General features: G+C 44.9%; 1 protein-coding gene across 21 annotated transcripts in view; it reads left to right on the forward strand.

The window, feature by feature from the left end:
* RBFOX2 (RNA binding fox-1 homolog 2) overlaps nt 1-17,094 on the forward strand; it is a 170,461-nt gene that overhangs the window by 52,879 nt on the left and 100,488 nt on the right. Inside the window, exon 1 of one of the 21 annotated variants that reach the window (XM_085048893.1) lies at nt 4,441-4,723. The exons of the other annotated variants lie outside the window; for them this stretch is intronic. Coding sequence (XP_084905019.1) covers nt 4,709-4,723 — 15 coding nt within the window. The 5' untranslated portion in view covers nt 4,441-4,708. Of the gene's footprint in view, nt 1-4,440; nt 4,724-17,094 lie in introns of those variants that run through there. 21 annotated transcript variants of the gene reach the window in all.

Genomic DNA, 17,094 nt, shown 5'->3' on the forward strand with positions numbered 1-17,094 from the left:
CTCTTTATTCAGTATTGGGAATGTTTCTACCTTTCCTACACAGTAGCAGATCAATGCAGTTGCTGGGGTTTCTATTCTTGAGTAGCTTTAAAAAACACATTATCATCTTCCAGCTCTGACTATGGATTTTACCTCCTGTCGCTAGGATTCCCTTGTAAATTTTATTTTTTCCCTTTCTAATTTCCTTTCTATTTTCTTCTCTCAGCTTTTCTTTTTTTTTTTTTTCACTTGCTAGAATATGTACAAGTGTTCAAGTGCGGGGATGTGACAGGGAAGCCCAATAAGCAATCTGTCTGTCTAGGAAAAATATGCCACTGTACCTCTGGTCCCACTCGAGTGCTGAGTATGTACGTAGGTGCATTGCTTTGGTCTCTATTCTCCTTACACATATCATATCCAGATGCAATTGTCACAATCATTTTAACTAAGCTACCGCTAATTTCTATTTTTACGATTGATTGCTCTTTTCTGTCAAGATGGAATCTAATATGGAGTTATTCATTTTCAGTGTAACACTTCTTGAACTAAGAAATTGTTTTCTCTAATTTAGCAGTCTGGAGGGTGTTCTTTGACACTAGCCCCCCTATGCCTCCCTCGAGTGTTGTTGTATTAAAAATTCCAGATGATCAGATGGGATTTTCCCTCTGTTATGAAGAGGTGCTCATCTAGCCACTCATCCTGTGTGCTATCTAAAATGATTTTGTAGCATGTAGCACACACACCAGCTCGTACCCTGTCTTGAGCTTTATCTGCTAGAATGTTAATCCATGAGCATTTGAAATCATATGCCTCTGAGACACAATCAGCTAGGAACAGATAACGTCTGTTTGAAGCTGTGCTGTGCCCATTCCCTGTTTGCCCACTCAGATCTTTCCTAAATAGGCTAGAACTTTCTGTAAATTATTTTTTAAGCATTTGGCTATTTTGAAACTTACACACCAGCAGTATATTTGGGTTGAATTTATGCACATAACTGAGTAGCCACAATAATTCTTATATTTAATTAAGGCTTTTGATACTTGTACAGAAGCAGGTGGATTTTTTTTTTACTTTTACCAATGTCTCTTACTTTTCCAAATACCTTTCTACAATATTAAATAGGTGGTTACTTGCTCCCTTTTTTCTCTTTCCCCTTTTGTTACTTGCTAAGACCTTCCTTACCTCTCTAACAAGCATTAAAGTATTTTCAGACTGCTTTCTTCCCCTTTCACTTTGATTTACACAACAGCCTCCCATCAGAGAAGAGGGACCAATGTTTCGCTAGGCTACAGCTCTCTGAACATTTTTCTCATAGCTTGGTATATATTAATTTAAAAATCTTCTTCTTCCTGCTTTTAATCCTTTTTGAGACATGAAAGATCCCAAAGAGATAATGTGTATTTCCACACACAGCAGCCTTTCCAAATTCCCTGACACGTATCCTGTAAACCACTGTGGTTGGGATTATGGCAAAGCATTTGCAGAGGATCCTAGCTACCTGTGTCAGAAGCCTGTCTTAGTCATGTCTGTCTTTGTCTTTCTGGAATAAGATGCGTTGACATACTGTTGTCCTCTTGCTCCTTAGAGATTATTTTTGGAAGAGATTTTTCAGAAAGAAATATCTTGTATGGGTACTTTTTATATATCAGCTAATGTAGTTGAAAAATCTGGGAAAAAAAAAAGCATAAAGAAGGGCTAATAACTCATCTAGTTGTTCTCCCCACCACCATGATTGTATCAGCCAAGCCAAATCTTTTTCTTGCTTGTAATCTGAGGCTAAAATGGCTACCAGTTCTGCAACTGTGGGCATGCACTTCATGTTCTTAGTGCTGGATTGAACCTCTGGGCAGCAGCAGCTCTCTTGAAGCAGGGCGGTGGTGCCTCTCAATTCATCCCACAGCCTCATTTCCTGACCCGTCGGGTATTCCTCTCGCTGCTTGAGAATATTGGGTGTTGAGAAACCTGCTCTTGCAGTTCATCAAACAGGGCTCCTGCTCCAGGACAAAGGTATTACATCACCAGAAGTCTGCTGCTCTCAGTAATCTTCCCCTGTGCTTTCCATGGAGAGGTGGTGGCCTTGTAGGAACAATGGCCAATAAATTTCCAGGCAGTATTTGGATGATTCACGGAGGGTTCATGGGTCTTGTTTTGATTTGGAGGTTGAATGCGACCTGCGTGATGTGGAGTTGCTGAGATGATTTGTAACAAGTCTCAGTTGTTGACTGGGATGATTTGTAAAAAGTCCTGGTTGTTAAAATTAAGGAATAGGCTTATTCTGAAAGTTTTTATTTTCTTTCCCTGAAGGTAGCCTAAAGGATGAGAGCTTGGAGAAGAAGGGGAAGAATTTTTTCCTTTTTTCCTTTTTGTTTAATTAGGGAAGTTTTTAATAACTTTCCAGCATAGTTTTAAGACTCATCCTTTTCAAGTCTTTTATTGGAATACATATGAAGCAGGTTTATTTGGGTTTGCTCACCTGGTCCACGTGTCTTGTCACTTTCTCCCCTGCACACGAGCAATCTCAGTTTTCATTAAAATGACCATAGGATCATTTTTGAATTGTGATTCTGCATCAGAAGAAAACCTTGAAAATGCCATCAAGGTTATCTGGTGCAGAAATATCTGCTTCAGTCTGCAGGCTGGCTGAACTAGTTGCTGCTGCTGGTGTGACCCTGCTGCAGAGATGTTAACAGAAGTGTCTAAATGTGATGCAAATGTCAGCATTGCTGCTGTTTCACTCCTCTCAGAGCCTTTGAGAACAGGTTTATGGATCACATGTTTCACTCTTTGGAGATGGTGGTGCATAGGCTTTGGTGCAAGAAGTGATTTTTAGGAACATTGCTTTTCACACTCTCAACCTGACCCATTGTGCAAAAAGGTGAGAGCAGATGGGAAGACCTGAGCAATGCCATAATGGAACAACCCTGTGCAATCCCAGCTTTCTGGAGGAGCTCTTGCTCCTTTCCCCGAGCAGCAGGGCTTGGGTTTTCCAAGCTGGAAAATTGAGTGTCGTCTTGCTTGTCTTAAACTAGCAGATCCCTCTGGCTGCTATATCCTGGTAATGACAATAAGCCTTTTCTCCAGGTTTCTGTATGGAACTGCAGTGACAGTCATGGATTTATTTCAGCATCCCATGTGTTCAGGCCTGTTCCTGGGACAAGCCTGCCCTGGGGTGTGTCTGTGGCTTGCTGAAGGTTAGGGGAGCCAGGGGAGTGTGGAGGACATCTGGGTGTCTGGGCTGGCTGTGACAGGAGGCCCATCCATTTGTCACCCCATGTAGACAGGGCTTGACTTGCATGGAGTCTGATGCTTGCTTTGCTCCAAGCCTGCTGGATTGCGTTTAAGTAATCTGTAAGTAGAGGAAGCAGAGGTGATATGTGGAATAGCACCATTTCTATATCTTTAGCTGAGATAAAAATATTTCTTCAAAACTCATTTCCAAGGAGACCAGTGCCTCAATGAAAACACTTTTTTTTTTTTTTTGTAAATTTTTTTCCCCCCAGTTTGAGATGAGGCCATATTTAACTTAGCATTTGGAGCCTGGCAAAGGAAATCAATTCTTCCTTTTGAGGTGGGAAGGGGGCGAGAAACCCGTTTTCCTAGTTTGGAAGAGCGGTTTAACTGATTGAGATGCGAGGTGACACTCATCCTGGCATCGGGCACGGGGGATGGGACGAGGATTTGCTCGTGCGGGGAAAGGCTTGCTGGTGCTTGTCGAGGGAACTGGCGCGACTGTCTTTTGCTCAGCGCGCCTTTCCCTTTCCCTTTGCAGTCCTGAAATCGGAGCAGGCTGGGAGCGCAGGGCTGGGAGGACACTTACCCCAGTCAGACTGGAGGGGAAGCTGCCTCCAGGCAAGTGGGAACCCGATACACTCCGAGGAACCGGAGCCAGCTGCCGCTTTCCCTTTAGCGATATGCAAGTCTGTAAAATACTCATGTGGAGCCACCTGCGAAAGCAGATTAACCCCTTTATCTGTGTCGCTTCTTTCCCCCAGCTCACGTCGACAGGGGTTGCTTTTCCTGAGCTCCAGGGCTGGCACACACGGATTTTCTCCTTAGCTGTGCTCCTCGATGCCTGCCAGTGGTTCATGATTAAATACAGCTACCGAATTGTGACCGAATTTGGGGTGCTGACTAATGGGGTGGGTGAAGATGTGCAGAACCCGCCTGTGGCACCTTGCATGGCTCCTGCATCTGCAGATGATTCCTGGAGGAGCAATTAGTGGGTGGGGGGGAGTGGGTCCTCACCCCCAGTGACCTTGGAGGACAAGGCTGTGCTCTGCCTCATTCACCGTACAGATCCCTTTTCTAAAGTAAGCGCTCTCCGGCACTGCGAGCTGGGCTGCGTTTATTACTAACCCCACCCATCCCTGCCTCTTGCAAGAATCTTGTGAGGCCGAGATTGTGTTTTTAGAAGCAGAATGACAGAGAGAAATTCCCTGGAGGCGAATGCAGAGTGTGTGCTGTGCACGCCAGTACAGACACACGGGGCTGGGAACTCCCAGGGAGAGATTAAGTGCGAGAGAAGAGCGCCGAGCAGCCAGAGCTGGAGGAGGGGGGTGGAGGAGGCGAGACGCTTTCTAAGCCTCAAACTGAGCCGTTCGGATTTTTTTTCTTTGAGAAAAAAAACCCAAAAAACACCCTCAACCAACCTCGGTCTCGACAGTCTTACTGAAGTGCCTCTTGTGTTGCCGGATCATCTCACTGCTGGGTTTGAAGGACCCAGGCTAGCATGATGTACCTCTGGGTGAGTAGGAAGCGTGTGCGAGGGCTTGCACACTTTGCACATATAAGGAATGGAAAGCTGAAGGACTCTGCACTAACGTGAGCGGCCTTCACTCTTGGGCTCAGCTCTCTGCAGCCTCTACTCACTGTGGGCTAGTTTTCCCTTGTAAAAAATAATATCCGAGCAAGTGCTATTAACTGGGTATCAAACAGGCTTTTCCTGTGGTTATAAGTTCCTCGTTCCTCTGGAGAGAACAGTTTTGGGCAGGTGCCTTGGAGACAAAATTTTTGGTATAATGCTGCTCACTGTCTGCCAGTTGAGAGACCTCTGTGTGTATATATATATATTTTTTTTTTTTCCCATGTGCCTCTGCTTTATTGGATTTTTGGTGTTACTGAGAGACATCCCAGGTAGTGGAGGAGTGCTGCTGAAAGAGATCTGTAAGTCACTGAAGGCTAGGAGAGGAGCAGGAAGGGGTTAGATAGTTTTGCAGTTTGGGACTTTGGGGAAGGGGGGGAGAAGCTGTTTCGAGAAAAGCTGGATGCAAGGTTGTTTTTCCAGAAGTGGCACAGTTACTCAAGTTTCTGGTGGAGTATGGAAAATAATGTCAGGAAAAACATGTGTGAAGTGTTATATAGATCCAGCAAGTAAAGTTATAGCTTATACAAAGGCATTTATATTTTCAGCCTTTGAGCAAGGACTGGAATTTCCTTTGGAGCAGTCAGGTCGTAGACTGCTCAGTCATCAACGTGTAGTTTTGTCTGCTCCTGAGCACCCTTGAGATCAGCAGTTTGCCCTTGGGTTTCCCTACCTTGATATGTGAAGTGAAGAATTATTGGGTCCCAAGTTTTTGTTTCATTTTGTTTTAAAAAAACCCCGTGTTTGTAACTCAGAATGTGGGGGCTCTCTCTGCCTCTGGCTGCTTTGAGTCCGGCTCCCCATCATTCCCAGGAACAAACACTGGTTTATTTTAGCAACAAAGCAAGCCTTGGAAGCCAGGCAGAAGGATTTGCCTTCCCTCCTTTGCACATACACACACTATCTTTGTTGCAGGGTAACTTGATTCTGCGCAGGGGTATGCACACTTGCCTGATTTTATCCAGCAGGCTCTGCTGGCAGGCACGTCCACCTTGTCCACTCAGCCCCTGGCCACAGCCTGGTGTGTGGGACCCCACTGGGGCTGCTGGTTTTTAGTCAGAAAGACTGGGCAGGCCCCATGGCTCAGCTGAGATTTGTGCTTGGTTTGGTGGGTGGGGTGAGAGGAGAAGTAATTCAGCCATGCTGCTGCTGATCTTAGATAAGGAATAAACAATGGAGATGTTCCTTACTCTGCTGGAATGGGGAGGATGAGTGTGGGAGCAGAGGAGAGCTGCCCTGCTGTCTCACCTCCTGTGCTGAGGGGTGTGTGAGCACTCCAGTATAAAATAGAGGTGTTGGCCTGCCTGAAGACCTGCTTGGCCCCAAAAGGTGAAGCACTGACCTGGATTCTTAAAAGAGGGTTGAGTTTTGGGATGCTTGCCAATGGATGAACCCCATGGGCTGCTGCTTCTGCCTGCACCCTAAACTTCAGGCAGCACTACTGCTGTGTTTGCATTGCAGTTTAACTTCAGAGAAATGGGGAAAATAAATATTAAATGCTTGAATAGCTGAAGGGGTTTTAAAGGCATCATCTGGGCACTGCGCCATGATAATTAAAAAAAATTAGTGAATTTTTGCTATCTGGGTATGATCTTTCCCTTCTAAGTACAGGTTGCACTATTACTTTCGGGGAATCTGCTCCTCCTTGGACCTTTCAGGGACCTTTTCCTCTGTGCCCATTTGTGTCTCTGCTCTAAGCTCTTTTTATCCTGACAGGCTACATAACCTTTAGCGATGAGAACAAGGAGCCTTGCCTGACAGATCTGGTTTTGTGTGGGGTTTGTTGTGCCTCTGCTGTGCCAGTTTCTTGCTTCCCTTCTCACAGGTTCCCCCCTGCCTCTCATTCTCTTCTCGTTGCCTGTGCTATCTTTTTTTCTGCTCTGTGCCTCTTGTCCTTGGAATGTCAGGGCTTCAGTAGATGCATGAAGATTTGTACTGAGTCATTCCTTAATTCAATGCATGAAGCTACATTAATGCAATGTTAAATTTGAGGTTTTAAATATGCAACTCCTGAAATCCAGAATTAAGATTCCCACAGCAACCGTAATGTTTCTCCCCCACCCCCCCAGGGGTGCATGTTACAAAATTATCTTCTTTGAAGAGATTGTGCAATATTGAGTGCTGTCAGGTTTGACAAATAGTAAAATAAAAAGGAGAACACACCTTCCTCTGCAGCTGTGGTGTGGGATGGATACTGAACCCAGACATACAGGCTACCTGCAACATCAGTCCCTGATTATAATGCTGTCTCTGGAATGAAGTGGTGGTGTAGCCTTGGTTCAGTCTGACATTCCTGCTTGCTGAACTGTATTCCCGCGGGTGAAACTTGTTGCAGGATACTCTTAAATATTTGAGAGCCTTGTAGACAGCAGGAGGTTGTGGGCTGTGGAGAGCTGGAGAGTAGGAAACTTAAAATATCTGTTGTGATGACCTAATGCTTGGCATTGTGAGTGAAGAGAAGGCGGCAGACTATCTGTGCCATTAAATATCAAGAGAGGCTATTTATCTTAACACTTTTATTGTGTAGGATGCAGTTGTATAAAGTCTTTCTGAGGCAGAGATGGTATGATAATCTCTCTGATGTTGCAAACCATTCGAGTGCATTGTCAGTGTTGAAACTCAGGGTGGGTATTTGCCTTATGTATAGGAGGTCCATATAGAAGTTCTGTTGTTGCAGGCAAGTGTTTTGTTTCTGGGGGACCATCTAACTCTAGTTTTGTCTCTTCTCTCACTCATTCCCATTTGTGTGCAGCTGTCTGGACTCTTGAATTGCTCAAGAGAGCTCTTAGTCATCAGTTCTCTAAATGGGACATGGGTAATTTGGGCTATGAAGGCAAGAGGGTCTTTGCATTGAGGGAGGTCAGTAATGACAACACAGGGCAGGTGTTGTGCTGGTGACAGCCAGGAGCAGAGTGGTTTGAAGGTGGGAAAAGCATTCAACCCTTTACTGGATAAGAAAGACCGATTTTTTTTCATTTATGAGCAGATGAATCTTTGTGTACTGTGAGTCATGAGATATAATCTAGAGTCATTTCATTCCAAGTATTTTCTAAAAGAGCATGATGTGTTCTGAGAGTTGCATGTATGAATGTTGCCTTGTTAGAGGTCCATTGTTACAAGAAAGGTTGAAGGGAAGGGGCAGCAGCCCTATGAAGCAATTTATCAATCATCCTTCGCCTGTGCTCAAAGACAGCTGAAACTATCAAAGGCAGGAGGGACCAAGGTAAGGGAGGTCCATGCTGTTGCTAGGCTTCTGGTAGGGAAGCAATGGATTCATTGCTCTGTTTATAGTGGGTATGGATAATTTCCTCATTTCTCACAGCCGTATACAGAGTACATGCTGAGTGTTTGTGAGAGGGCTGGCTGCCTATTGCAACTAGAAATGAATTCTTTCTCTAGAGCCCTGTGAAAGTGAAGATCTTACCTAGACCCACTAATTACCATGCAGAAAGAATAGTGCTAGTAAGCTTGCCAAGCTCATTTTGAATTTTCTTCTTGGTTTTCTTCCTGACCTGTCTTTTACTTGCCTTTTTGTCACTTAAAAGTCTCTCTTTGCATTCACTGGAATAATTTTTCCCTCCAGGCTCCGAGCTCATCAGCTTTACCACCAAGGGATTGGAAACCCAACTCTGCTGCCAAACTTGAGTCTTAGCAACGAGCTCTTCCTCACGCCAGGTCTTTCTATTATTTGTTTGGTGTTTTTTCATGAGAGGTAGCTACTGCCAGTGAAAAGTATGGACATTGCACCGTGGGTTTCAAAGCATGCGTTTGATAGCAGCTAAACAAGTGGCTATCCAGGGAAAACCACCTCCCTGCTCTGTTCTGGTGCCAAGCCTGGGGCAGCTCTTGCTGGGGAAGTCTAGCTGTGCCTCTAGGTCTTTGGCTGGAACCTGTTTGGTAGGCATGGCAGATGAACACGTCATCCATCACCCGAAGCTCTGACGGGAGGGAGAATGCTGAGGTGCTGTGTGTGGAAGGTGCGTGTGTGGCATGGTCAGTGCTGAGAGAGGTGGAGATGGGCTTGCCTGTGGGAGGCTGTGGCTGTGAGGATGGAGGAAGGTTTTCCTGAATGAATGTTAGAAGTCAGGTCTCGGTGAATTTTTGCAAGTACGTTAAAAGACATTTTGTGTTAATATAAACACTGATTCTTAGATTCTTGCTCTGGAGCAGGAAAGCCCTGGAAAATCATAAAATGGAGCTCATGCGAAAATCCTCGAGCTAGTAGCCTGTAAGCTGATTCCCCAGCCTGCAAGTCCCTGCGGTGCCATACTGTGGCATGCATACGTAGCAGCTTGAATCCAGAAGTAATGTAGTTATGTTTGTCCAGCACTGCAGCTGAGATAATGAGTTCTGCTGCTCGATAAGGTTTATTAGCTTTGGTGCAGCACCTCATGAACATGGTTATACTGCTTCCACACTTGAGCTGCTCTGTGCACAGCTGGGTTGGGGATGTCTGCATTGCGTTCCTCTGGGGCTTTGTGTGACAAAGCCACTTGCATCTATTTGCATCGAGGCTTTTATACAAGCTTTGGAGATTTGGGAAACAGAGAAAGAAAGACAGAATGTATGAAAGAGGTTGTATAATGTGACTGCCTGTGTTATTAGAGGACTAGAGTTGATAATCCAGGTGATCTTTTCCGATTCCATGTTCTTGCAAGTTCTGTAATTGTGGAAGATGCCAAGGTCACTACTGAGACAAGAAAGCCCAGTGCAGTTCAAAAAGACAAGCCATTTCAGATTAAGGTACTGCCTTCAGAAGATGAAGATTCAGGATCAGGATGCTTTATTTTGTAGGCTGGTGATTTTATCTGGTTTCATGTAAATCAGGGGTACAACACGTTGCCATCATGTTCAAGAATTCCCTTCCCTGATGAGTCTAAACAAAAGAGTTAGGGGGATGTAGGCTTGCTCAGTTGGTGAATTTCTCCAGTGGCTCTTCTGCCTGACTGCTGTATTCCCACCTGTCCAAACAGTGATGAGCATGGGGGACTCTGTTTGCTGTAAGCCTGTCCAAGTCTTGGAAGACTGACAGGGGCTGGGTCCTGTTTAAGTTAGTTTTTCACAAAACAGCCTGTTTATCTTGGAAGAAAGAGAACAAACCATAAGCGAATAAGGAGAGAATAAACCTCAGCCATCATGATTTCCAGCTGAAAGCTTGAGGGAGAGTGCAGATAATAGCAATTTGAGACTGAACATCTGTGTTTCCTGCACTTCACATGGTGCTTATTTGCTAATCTTAATTCCATTAGTGACAGATCACAGAATCACAGAATTCTTAGGGTCGGAAAGGACTTCTGGAGATCATCTAGCTCAATCCCCTTACCAAGGCAGGGTCACTTAAAGCAGGTGACATAGGAACATGTCTGGATGATTTCAAATGTCTCCAGAGAGGGAGACTCCATCACCTCCCTGGGCAGCCTGTTCCAGTGTTCTGCCACTCTCAATGTAAAGAAGTTCTTGTTCATCCTGAAGTGGAACTTCTTGTGTTTTAGTTTATGGTCATTGCTCCTCATCCTGTCACTGGGCACCACCGAAGAGTCTGGCAACAACCTCTTGGCACCTGCCTTTCAGATATTTAAGGGTGTTAATGAGATCCTCTCTCAGTTGTCTCTTCTCCAGACTTAACAGACACAGCTCCTCCAGTCTCTCCTCATACATGATGGTCCAGACCCCTCATCATCTTTGTGGCCTCTTCTGGAGCCTCTGTGGTATCTCCTTGTCTTTCTTGAAACGTGGAGCCCACAAGTGGACACAGCACTCCAGGTGTGGCCTCACTAGGGCAGGGTAGGAGGGGGAGGATCATCTCCCTTGACCTGCTGGCCACACTTTTCCTGATGCACCTCAGGATACCACTGGCCCTTCTGACTGCAAGGCCACACTGCTGGCTCACGGTCAAGTTGTCATCCACCAAGAGTCCCAGGTCTTTCCCTGCTGAATTGCTCTCTAGTAGGTCCTATATTTGGGGTTATTCCTCCCCAGGTGCAAGACCCTACACTTGCCCTTGTTGAACCTCATTAGGTTTCTGTACAGCCAACTTTCCAGCCTATCAGAGCTGTCTTAACCCCCAAGGTAATGGCAGTGGTATGGGAAAGGTCTCTGAGTGGACCTGAATTGGAGTAGCTTTTTTGCCACAGCTCTAAGCAGTCACTAGGGTAGCAACTGTGTAAAAGTAAGACTGGACAGCTTATGCAATTAGCTGGAAAAGATCCCTTCGTCGTTCAGTGAGGGCTGCTGGGTACAGCAGGAGCTTGAGTGATGTAGAGGGGTCAGACAAAATGTTCTCGGTATGGAGTTGTCAGTTTTGAGAAGGAACTGCACTCTGAAGTACTGTGGCTCTGGATGGTACCCCATACCCAAGGCAGCCTGCAGCCTTCACCCTGCAGCCATGAACTGGAGAGGCAAGCTGTGCTGATGGACCACTGCAGATTGTTCCACACTGGAAGTGAAAACAGGCTTGCAGAAAATTAAGAAATCCATTGAGGATGTGCTTTGTGCCCTCCAGTGCTAAATTCTTTTGCTAAAAATGTTAGAGATTCCTCAAAGCTGTGAAGAAGCTTAAACAAGTAATTAAGTTTCCTTCGTCTGTCCCTTAAATTTAGGTTTCATTGTTCTCAGAGTCCTGTGTCTCATGACTAATATACTGCCTGCACAATGCGCTGGCTGGTTTTTTACCAGATGGTTCTTGGGTCTGTAGCTTAATCCAGGGTGAAGGCAGTTAGTTTTTCTCCTGCCTCAAATGAGAGATGCTGTCCCCCACACAATGCTCTGATTGAATCTTGGACATAAGACAACGATGAAGTGAAAATATTTTGACCAGATGACAATTTAAAAAGATATTCTTGGGGATTATTATTCATCATATTTAAGGAGGTGGCACAGGATGATAATAGAGCACTCCTCTGTACATTTTTTTTTATAATTTATAAATCATCTAGTGTTGAAACAAAGCTTAAATGCAGAAAAATGCTGGAATTCAACCATGTATATGTGGCTAGAATATAGAAAATGTGCAGTGTGAACTGCCTGTTCCTATGTTTTCACTTTCCATTTCTGTTTTAATGGCCTCCTTTTTCATTCCACCCTCAATCATGATGGTGATATCTGCTTACATCCATGACATTTTGGATGGAGAAACCTTGTGAGTAAAGATAAAGTATCCTTCAGGAAAGTGCAGCCTAAGTGGGATGTGTATGTCCATGAGGACCATCTCAGCAGCACTGCAGAGCACATTTGCTCTGAGGCCTGTTGGATCCAGCAGTCATTCCAGTAATTTCCTCCAACTCCCAATTTATTACACTTGGGATTTGTGATTTTGGCTGCTGCTTCAGCGAGGAGGAGCAGTGAATGGTGATTACTTTTTTTGGACCAACCAGCTGAAAAGGAGAAGCCCATTCAGCATAGGTGAGGCTACTGCCTGTGACATCTTTTAAGAAATGGGTGGTATTGGCATTTTTAAATTCTAGTGTTGGGGAAATTTTTCTTCTGCAGAAGAAACTTCGGTGGAGGGCATACAGTGTATGTAACTGCTGTTTTTAAACACCTTTTGGACTGAGAAGTGTTGTAGAAATATGAGATGCTTTAATGCTTTTTCCTTGCATAAGGAATGTTCCTCTTCAATGCAGCTGTTTAGCTGTTGTGAACAGGTGTGCAATAAACACCCCTTGCCTTTTCAACCAAGTGGGGTGGTGATGGATACCCTCTCATTTAAACATGCATGGTTTTCTCTCCTGCAAGAATTAAAAACTTTAAAAATAGCTTACATATCTAGAAAGAATATCTAGCCTTGTCCTGTTTCCCTCTCCCCCTCCCCCTTGCTACCAACTCAAATTACCGACAAGCTTTGGAAATTTCGGGGCAGGGGAACAGAGGTGCAGCTGGCCTGCATGTGTTGCACCAGCTGTAATGCAAATGATACATGCTGAAAGAGGCTTTTCTCACTTTTGTAATTCTTGGATATTGTTGTGTGATGGGGACATGCGACAATTTGTCTTAAATGTGTTTGCTGATATGTTCCGCAGAGTATAGTGCGCCCTTTGTTCCTCGCCGGCAAGAGACAATATCAAAATCCAATTGCCCGTTGGCAGCATGTCTGATTGCAGCTGGGACTGTCCTTCTGCTTTCCCCATCCATCAGGCCTGCGGTGATCCCATCACACTTGATACCAGTTAATTTAGAGCTGGCCAGAGCACAGACTTTGGTAAATCCTCAGCTTTCTTGGCTTTTTGGACAATTTGTAATAAACCACAATTTTTTTGTTCTTTGTTTCTGAAGGTGGCATTACCTATTGCTCTTCTGCCTGAGAGGGCCAAAGGAGAAGTGCTTGGCTGTCTTGTGCCCCAGTTATTTTTGGGTACCAGTGAACTTTTCTGCTGCTTATCTGAAGTAGTAAAAGTACAGGCACTGGAGGTTCAGTTGTGTAAAAACAAAAGCTGATGTTGATTTAATCCCATTACACTGCGTTGATCTCTCAACCACTGGACTCTTAGTAGGATTCCAGCTTTAATCCTGTAAGGATCAATCTGGCCTGTTGCTTTTCTGTCCTGATCCTAAATCCCCCTTTAATCTTGTTAATTATACCAGGCCTTTCTTGGTTTCATTTTTTTCCCTTGTGGGCCAGCAAAACCACATTAAATCTTTGTGTTGCTGTCTCCGACCTGGTGTTTTTACCCTTTGTTCATCCTGTTGAGGAGCCAGGTTCTCCTGAAGGCTGGTTTCATCATTCATAGCAGTGCATTTGGTGGTCTGGTGTCTGCTGCTTCAGGCTCCTGTGGAGTCAGCTAGTTATGCTGTTGTGCTGAATTCCTCCTGGCTCTGACAGGATTTTTCTTTTTTTTTCATCTGTTGTTTGATACTGTGCTGTCTGAGGGGGGTGGGGAATCATGGAACATGACAGCCACTTTGAAATTGCTTTCTAATTTTAAAGAAAAAGGGTTTTGGAGCAGAATCCCATCATTGGAGGAGAAGACAATATCAGGGAATGTGGAGCACTGCTTGGTTGATGAGGCACATGCTTTGAAAAGACTGGAGCCTAAGTCAGGGCCTGGGTAGTCCCATGGCCCACACATACATTCTGAAGGTCACAGAGAAATTCAGCTGCTTAAATCAACCTTTTTATGTTTATGTGTGTTTGGGTGGCTTGAGGAGAGGAATAATGTGCATTCAGATTTGAGGCTCTTTATCTTCACATTGCACTGTCTGCAGGCCTCCAAACCCAGTGCTGCCTTTTCTGTGTAATGCACAAGGCCAATTTCTCACTGTGACAATCTGCTCCTGGCACTTGCAATAGAAACTAGCAATGCTTAATGTATTCATCTCTGGTATTTCCTATAGTGTAAAGAAGAAAACCAACCCAAAATTGTACCTAGATTTGCTGTAACTCGATCAAGAGCTGACAGTTCATTTCTGGAACATGTCTGTGCTGGGATCCTGACCGCTCTGCCAAATTTTATGCCTTTATCTTGCAGTGCTGCTCCTTTTCCCTCCCCTGTCCATGCAGCTCTGCCTCACCCAGCAGAGAGGCTTCTACTTTTCCAGCCCTTCAGCCAAATCCTGATTTCCTACCACCTTGCCAGAGCACCATGGGGCTGATATCTCTCCTTGCCAGAATGCAGGCTGTAGGTATGGATCTGCCTTAGAAGTAGCCGAGGTGATTCCCTTTTAAACCAGATAGAGGGGAAACGAGGTTTGGATCACAGAGGATGAGCTCTATGGATGCGTTTTTTCCAATTAAAGCAGCCCTTGTGCTTAGTTTTTGGAAAGCACTTAGAGCCATGACAAGCAGGTAGCAATTGCTTTTAAGGAAACGTGGGCATTTTCCCAGCAGTTCTAGGGTTAAGGAAATTGTAGAGGGGTGACATGGTGACAGTGTTCCCTATTTTTGTGTGTTGCCAGTAGCGAGAAGAGGGAAACTTTGATTTCTAATCCGCTTTGGAGGAGGCTCCGTATCAGGGCTGCACAGAAACATCCAGTCAAGCAGCTCCTTTATCATAAAGGGGATTTTAATTAAAACTGTTCTCGCATCATGAGCGAAATGAGCGTCAGTGCCAGCCAGCCCTGTACTGGGCATTTATCTCCTTCAAACCACATTACCAGTAATTGCTGCATTAAATCAAAGTCGAGGGAGATTACAGGTCTGAATTGGGCAGGCGGCCGGTGCCAGCATGGGGAGCTCCGTGCTGCTGAGCTGATATGGGAACCCCCTCTGCCCCCCAGCTGGGGGTGAAGAGTCGGAGGGCTGCTGGATCCCAAGAAGCCCTTCTCATTACAGGGCAGAAATTTTTGTCATAACCCAGGAGGAGTGGAAGGCTGTGTGCTTGGAGCATTTTAAGCTGCTGGTGTTTTTCTATTAACTTTCTTTTAAAACAAACAAACCCAATAACAAAACAAACCCTGTGGCATTGCCATCCCACCTCTGCCTGCTGTTTGGATCTACCACAGATGTTCCCTTTTGTTCATCTTCTACTGCTTATTCCAGTCCCGAAATTTAAGAATAAATCACCTCTTGCCTTGATACATCCCTTTTTCTCTACCCTCCTTGCCACACCTTTGCTGTGGAGCTGCTAACTTGGTTCCTCCCTCTCCCAATATGGGAGAGCTTCTCCCCTTCTTCACCTTTCCCCCCACTGAGGAATTGTATCTGCCTTGACCTGTGGTTCCTTTGCCAACTATGGCTCATTAGTTAATTTAATTATTTTTCTAGGTTTTTAAGCATTCTGTTGTCTCTAGGTCTAGAGCAGCTGTTTCCTTTCTTCTTGTCCCTTTACTTTAACCTTGGTGACTCTGAAAAACATCTGATCATTGTAGTGTTGCTCTTGCTTCCACTCTCCAAACCTCTGTCAGGGCAAGGCTGAAGAATGCCATGGCCACATGAGGTCTCAGACATGTGGACTGGCTGAGGTAATTAGATCTATCTGTGGGTAATCACTGAATTATCAAAATGTGACAGCTGGACCTCTAGGGCTGTTATTAGCTCTGTCCCGTAATTGCAAAGAGGGTGAGCCAGGAAGACAATGTGAAGAAAGCATGGGGTTTTTTCCTTTTAAAAAGTGTCTGTCATTTTCTTTGTTTTTATCTTGATGGCAGTTACATATTTTCCTGTTCTGTTGCAGACAATCTTAGGGCAGTTGGGTGGCAGTGGCGGTTTTTCTTCATTTTCCCCAGAGGTGTTGGCAATCCGCCATTCTGAAATTTGCTTCCTACAGTGTTTGCACATCTACTGCATTCCTCTGCTGCGGAATAGGGTCTCATTCTCAGCACTGTACTAAGAACCTGGTAATGTATATGAAAGAGGATGCTGCAGCTGGATCTGCCTGCTAAAACAGGTTGCACACTGTTGAACCGTGTTAGATTTTTAAGATTCGCACAAGTTTCTCAGAAGCTATCTAGTTCAGAGCAGTTGCAGGAGTGTGCTTGCTGTGCCCTGTCAGAGCTTGAAGTTGCAGCATTTTCTTCATTACAATGTGAGCTGGAGATGCAGCTTAAGTATTGCCCTACTTTAACTCTGGCCTACGCCTGAATCTCTAGCCTGAGATAAGTGGTTCTTTTAAATTCATGCTAAGAGACCTGTAAAGCCACAGAGGCTGAAGTTTGAGTGCTGCTGATATCCCAGCTGATAATGCAGAGGAGCTGCAGTTAATTTTTGCCTTAGTAGTCCTGTTGCCATGAAGTTAGAGTAGTCCCACTGCAGAGTAACCAGAGAGCTGTGCAGAGAACATGAGCCAAGACTTTGGTGGAGATTTCTTGATAGTGAAAGAAAGCAGAGATAAGTGTTTTCATGGGAGCCAGGAAACCATCTTTATGGCATTGTGGTTTTGGAGCAGAGAATGCAGATAGTGTGGCAGATTAGGGTGAGTGAACATGAGTGAATTTTTTTTGTAGAGGACACAGAGAGCTGATGAAAGAGCAGGTATCTTGATCGTGCAGATGGTGGAACCAGAGAAAGCCCTCAGTGGTTGTTGTCCAGGGATCTCAGCTGCTGTGGCTTGTTTTAGAACTTGCAGGGAGTTGAAGCTAGCCTCTGGGAAAGGACTTTGAACTGAGCCATATTAGCCATTATTCTGTTCTTCTGGCTCTTGGGGAGAAGTGTGGGTGGCAGTTAGCTTATGTGCCCACGGCAGACCTCTGTGCCCATGTCCTGGGACTGTGGGTGAGAATAAAAAGATTTCCAGAATTTCTCTCTCCTGCTTTCTCAGAACTAGATAGGTATCAAAAACCCCAATAGGTGTTTGCTGACTTTTGCTATTTTTGTTTTAGTC

Source organism: Lichenostomus cassidix, chromosome 1Aa (assembly GCF_008360975.1).
Source record: "Lichenostomus cassidix isolate B80296 chromosome 1Aa, HeHo_3.0, whole genome shotgun sequence".
Taxonomy (NCBI): Eukaryota; Metazoa; Chordata; class Aves; order Passeriformes; family Meliphagidae; genus Lichenostomus; species Lichenostomus cassidix.